Below are 5,882 nucleotides of genomic sequence, written 5' to 3'. Positions count from 1 at the left end.
CGCTCTACTCATAAACATCGTACGCAATTAATATTGCATTAACAAAAATATAAAATTCAAATTAATTTTTTAATAGATTAAATAGATTTTAAATAGATTAAAAAAATAGAATAAAAATAATAAATTTAAAATTTGTTTAATATGACATGACATTTCGTTAAGTTTTCAGATAGCCAAAATAGCTGAGAAAAACTTTGCAAGTCTTGCTTGAATTTACTATACATATATCACCTAGCAAATTACTGATACAGTCGTAAATATATATATATATATATATACATATATAATTATGTACGTTTCGTTCTTTTTCCAATTTTCTTTTTGCCGCAACTTTATGTAACTTTATGTAAATTTTTGCACTATCATAGCATTTTTAACATGTATATTCCTCGAAGAAACTATATACTGTTGCCGTTATATATGCCCGCGAGAGCTAAGTTATTGATAAACATACTCTCGTTCGTATTCCCCGCCATTACCAGTACTCACAGCACGGCAATAAGTGCACAATGATATTCAAATTAGTCTTACTTAGATCTCTCTCTTTCTCTTTCTTTTCTCTTTCCTTCTATACTTCGTTCCGTTCTATTGAATATCTTAAACAAAACGCATAAATGAGGCACTTGCCCGAATCTATACCGGCCATATTAACACTCCGTTCCTGTTATAGATCAAGATCTGCCAACAATTAATACACGGAAGGCACGCCTCGTCTTTCGCGCGAATGCTTAAATGTCTCTACAGAGTGTTTTTCGTTTTATCTTGCATCAGTCTAAGCACCTAACAGGCCACTGCTACGAACACAGTCCTCATATGGTATCACATTACATTACTACGATTCAATCTTCGTCGTCGTTGTTGTCGGCATATGCTTTCCCTTACATTTGACTTTTTCTATTATTATTATCGAGACGAAAAAAAGAAAAAGACTTCAAATTGAATCCTATACAGAATGATTCCACGGTAGTTGCGAGTGTGGAATCGCGCGACGGACGATACTTGGCAAAGCTTGAAAATACTATAAAAAAGTAGATCCTGGGCTTATCACGAGACTATTCGCCGTCGACATTTACGTGTCGCTATGTGATCACGATAGTATTTTCCGACGTAACTTTCAGCCACGTGTTCATTATGAAGCTACGGGAAAAGGGGGAGAGGGGTTTCGCTGCACGTAGTACCATATCCATAATAATTCCCGGCTCTTCTTCGTAATGTTGTAGAAGATACATACAGTTTCTCACTTTTAGCACTGCTAATATCTCAGATGCACAAAGTCACGTTGCTAGATGTTATACTCGTAATCAAATCATAAACAGAGAGCGAATCGCTTCGTCCGCTGATGCGAAAGTACTGTCACTCTCGCGGCGCTTCGTGAGTAAGTCCTCGTCGAAAACACACTGAGTTCGTATCGTCGCGTTTACGATAGTTCCTGTCCCTAAGAAGGAAATTGTCGTCCTCCCTGCTGTATTGGGCCATGGATTGAGATCGCGGTGGCGGACTATGCGCGGCCATGTACGTGACCATGTTGTTGAAGTTTGGCAGGAATTGCGGATTAAAGAGCGATAGGATTTTCTCGTTAAGTTCACGGGGACTTCGGGTGGGCACCATATAATGATCCCTCGCGTTGCTCGTCACACCGTGCCGATCGAATAGATCATTTTCGATGGTAGGATGTCGCCCACAGAGATCGTCAAAACTGTTTGCACTGTCGCTGCCGCCGGATTCTTCGCACGTCGGCGCGTTCATCAATGTCGTCTCGACGCAGTCGGACTCGGACTGATGGTACTGACTACATCTCTGAGCCTCTGCGGATCGTTGCTGCGTATCGTAACCATCGAAGTATTCGAGTGTGCAGACCTCATCATTCCCGATACTCTCATAATGATCCTCGTAGTGATCCTCGTCCGGCTTATGCGTGTTGTTAGTATGATCCGTGGCGATACCGGTGGTGAGGCTTGTGGGCGTCGTTCCGTCGTCGTCCTCGTCGTCGTCGCCGTCCTCGTCGTTGCGCTCATCCGATTCCGCGAGGTCGGAGGAAGAGGAGGTGGAAGATGCGCCAGAACCCGTGGGGTCCTGTGGCAAGCCTCAAACGGCTCTGTGTCGCCTTCTGTATCATATGTACGTTTTCTTCACCTTTTGTACTGGCTTGTTTTCCGCGGACGAATTCGCGTTCTTGCCATTCGGATTCTTGGGCGGCACATTCAGCACGAGATTGATGGACTTGTTGTTGAATCCAGGCGACTCCGAGCTCTCTGTTAGTCGATTGAGTTGTTGTCGTTGCTCGGAGGGTTCTGGGTATGACGATCCGCGTAATCTCTGAGAGAACCAGAAACCAAAGGCGAAACCAGCCACCAGAGAACAGAAACAGGTCCCTATTAGCGCACCCGTTAATGTTTGGGCAGAATATACTACCGGTGTTACGGTCACGCCTGTAATCAGAATGCAACAAATTGAAGAACACTAAATATTAGGATTGTCTTTTGCGAAAACTGCTCGCGCGTTTTGTCTCTAGTGTTCGGAACGGAAGGGAAAAATTAAAGCGAATAAGAAAAATGAATAATAATACAAACAATAAAAACATAGTTAATCTTTGTAAACATCACCCGTACAATAAATGTGACAGAATGTTTCGTTAGAAGCAAAATTAAGTATTTTGCTAATATAATCAAGAAAAAAAGATGCTAATTCTACATATTCAAATACTGAATAAAATTTCTTTATACAATGCTTCGTTCTCAAGAAAATCGATTTAAAAAATCGAAAAATATACCTACATAACAGTTATAGTATAAATAAGTGATATCGTTTTTATTAAAAAATTTCAATTAAACAATTTTTAACTACATTGCAACATAAATGGTTCAACGTGTTTTTTATAGTTGCTATAAAAAATTAATTGCATTTAAAACAATAAAATAATCAAATAGAAAATAATTACGACTGTCGAATAACGCTTTTGTAAAATATTAAAACCATATTTTTATTTTAGTAAATAGAGAAAAAGAGAGAAGAACAGAAAATCATAATTAAAACAAATTAATCGATAATGTAAAAATTATGTAATCTTAAAATATATAGAAAAGATATTGTTTCACTTTTTCTAACCTTGTTTTTTTCTTAAAAAAAAAACCAAAGCTACATATAAAGAAAAAGAAAAATTATATTGATATTTCTTTTCTCAGTTAAATCATCAATAATGAATCATTCTGTTAGCATACCAATAAGACATTAGTTGCAAACACAAAAATAAGTCCGCTTCGGAAAACAAAATACCATGACAGGAGAATCAGTTAAAGCGGGATCGTATACTATGAGAGGGATTTTCGAACACTGTAGGTAACTGAACTATATCAGTGTGATGTGGTGATGTTGGTTACCTTGAGGCTCATTAGCCCTTGGCTGTGTACGACCGTACTGATTTTCCCGATCCAATTCGATGATGATTTCATTCTCCCCATCGGACTCTTCGCGCCCAATTTCGCGCGCCACTGCTGGTTGGACGGACTTCGTTACCTCTGGAGTAACATTTACTAATATGATGACAGACGACAGATGATTACGTATAAAATGATTTCGCATAGTTATTGCAGCGTACATTAGATACCATGTATGCCTTCACGCTCGACATTTACAGATTTAGATTTAGATATCACATTTATGACAAAAAGACTTTATAGATGGTTACGCGACCATTAATTTCTATTCTACCCGCTCATTTTACTACTATTACTATACTACTAGGGTGCGGTCCATTTGACACTACAAATGTTTCGAAATTTTTGATTGATCAATCGGAAGAAAGAGAGAGAATTTTACTAACTGACCAATCAAAAAATGTTTCGAAGCATTTGTAACATCAAGTGGACTGTAGCCCTAAATATGACATTTAGACATTCGTACATCATGACTGTGAAGTGAAATATTTAAAATCTATTTTTCTTCTGGATTAATTTAATAGCTGCTTTTTAACTTTTCATGTAAAATATTTGCAATTTCTAAACTTCAATTTCAAATACAGTTTCAAACAGTCGAAGTCATGATGTACATTAACCATCATTAATATCTGATGCGCCCGACCTGGAAACGATGCGAAAATATACATAACACCTAGCGCATGAATAGATATGTATATTATGAAATAGCTGATCATGAGCTGTGTTAGCCGTGCGAACAGTATTCTTAGCATAGTTGAACATGCGAAAAATATTATTTGATTGTTTCAGATCTGACATATATGTACATATAGCGTACATATACTTTTGAATTTTTTTTTTATTCAAATTTTATATAGATATTTTGGATATATTATTATAAATATTTATACTTTCAGCTTTGTTCTTTTTATGATAAACGCTATCTTCCAATAAATTTTTTTTCAATCCTTTTTTCTGATTTTTTAAATAAAATTACATGTAAAATCAAAACAAGAAAAAGTCAGATGTGAAGCAGTTTGATGTTTGCTAGGAGTTACAAAAAGTTGTCCCAAAAAATTTATTGTCCATGTATTCTTTAGCAGCGTATTAGACGAAAAAGCGTGTCCACAAAAAAATGACCACATATCTTGATTGTTACATATTAGGTTTTATATTGAGTTGTCTATCTTCTATTTTTTACGTTTTAAAATAGCTATACATATATTCAAGCTTATAGGAAAGAGGAAGTGTGAACAAAGTGGAGGAAGTGTGAACAAAGTGGAGGAAGTGTAATTAGAATAAATACACTTAGTAGAAGAGTTTTTAAGAAAGTTTTGTGAATTTCAAAAAGATTACCTATTTTATTCATTTTCTATTTAAGTTTTTAATTTCCTACTTTATAATTTTATGATCCTCTTTTCGCAGGAATGAGTATTGCATGCTGAGGAACAAAATTAATTGTTCGCGTTGAAAATACAAGGTTAAATAGACTACGATATATCAAAAGTTGCACAGAAAACTTTTCGAAAAATTTCGAAACTTTGTAAAATCCGTACGTTGAATTCGTATATAACGTATAAAAAGCACAACTTTGTTACTTGTCCTAAACCAATAATCAAAAATAAATTTGAGTAAACTGCGTGCTCTCGAAATATTCAGACAGAAGTAAAAACATCTGAGTTTCAAGTTCGAAAAATTTATATTATTCGACCAACTTGTACAACTTTGTATTCGTCGTAGCACAAGGAAGTTAAAATAAAAAATAAAATGAAAGAGAGGATCAAGTCATAAAATTATTAAACAAGCAATCAGTGAGAGAGAGAGAGAGAGAGAGAGAGAGAGAGAGAGAGAGAGAGAGATAGCGGTATACCATAATATATTATACATATATTCACACATTTCCGGGAATAATCCCGATAACAATTACAATATAGTCTACATCAAAGACAGTACCTGGCTCATGCCCGCAGCTTCTATGTCTACCGGTCGGGATATCTTGAAACAGTGTCTTGTCGGCGTCGTTGTCGTGGAGTTTCGTCAGTACCGCCACGCAGAGGTTCGCGGTTGCATCCCAGGCGCAATGAGGATCTTGTAAGGCGACGCAAGATCTGCAAGTAGCCGCAGCAGGTGAGTCACAATGATGTAAGGGAACTGCGCGGATCTCAGAGTCCGCAAACACCACCAGTTTACTTGCTTCGCCAGCTAGATGAACTACCAGAAGATCTTTGACCGCTTGACCTGCAATAAAGAATTGCACGATATAAAATAATATGAAATGTGCTATGCGTTACAAAATCGCATAAAATATGTTTTAATTTTTATTTTAGTTTCTTACTTGTTTAAAAAATAAATTAATAAATCAAATTTTAATAAATAAATATATATGAAAATAAATTTTTTAAAAGTTATAAATACTTTCGATTATTATTTATTTTCTAAAAAATTTCGATCAATTTATTAACGCCAAAT

At 36.0% G+C, this 5,882-nt stretch overlaps 1 protein-coding gene across 2 annotated transcripts in view; it reads right to left on the bottom strand.

Annotated features, from left to right (window-relative positions):
* Positions 1 to 304: 304 nt before the first annotated feature.
* Positions 305 to 5,882, bottom strand: part of LOC108767993 (semaphorin-1A) — a 234,830-nt gene continuing 229,252 nt past the window's right edge. The window contains exons 13-16 of one of the 2 annotated variants that reach the window (XM_018518170.1): positions 5,367 to 5,651; positions 3,378 to 3,515; positions 2,134 to 2,429; positions 305 to 2,073 (exon numbers count right to left, since the gene is read on the bottom strand). In XM_018518170.1, the coding sequence (XP_018373672.1) occupies positions 1,354 to 2,073; positions 2,134 to 2,429; positions 3,378 to 3,515; positions 5,367 to 5,651 (1,439 nt within the window). In that variant the 3' untranslated portion in view covers positions 305 to 1,353. Of the gene's footprint in view, positions 2,430 to 3,377; positions 3,516 to 5,366; positions 5,652 to 5,882 lie in introns of both variants that reach the window. The other variant, XM_018518169.1, reaches the window with a different exon arrangement.

Source organism: Trachymyrmex cornetzi, unplaced genomic scaffold (genome assembly GCF_001594075.2).
Source record: "Trachymyrmex cornetzi isolate Tcor2-1 unplaced genomic scaffold, Tcor1.1 scaffold745, whole genome shotgun sequence".
NCBI lineage: Eukaryota > Metazoa > Arthropoda > Insecta > Hymenoptera > Formicidae > Trachymyrmex > Trachymyrmex cornetzi.
The sequence above is the reverse complement of the archived record's forward strand: the minus strand, read 5'-3'. Positions and strand labels throughout refer to the sequence as shown.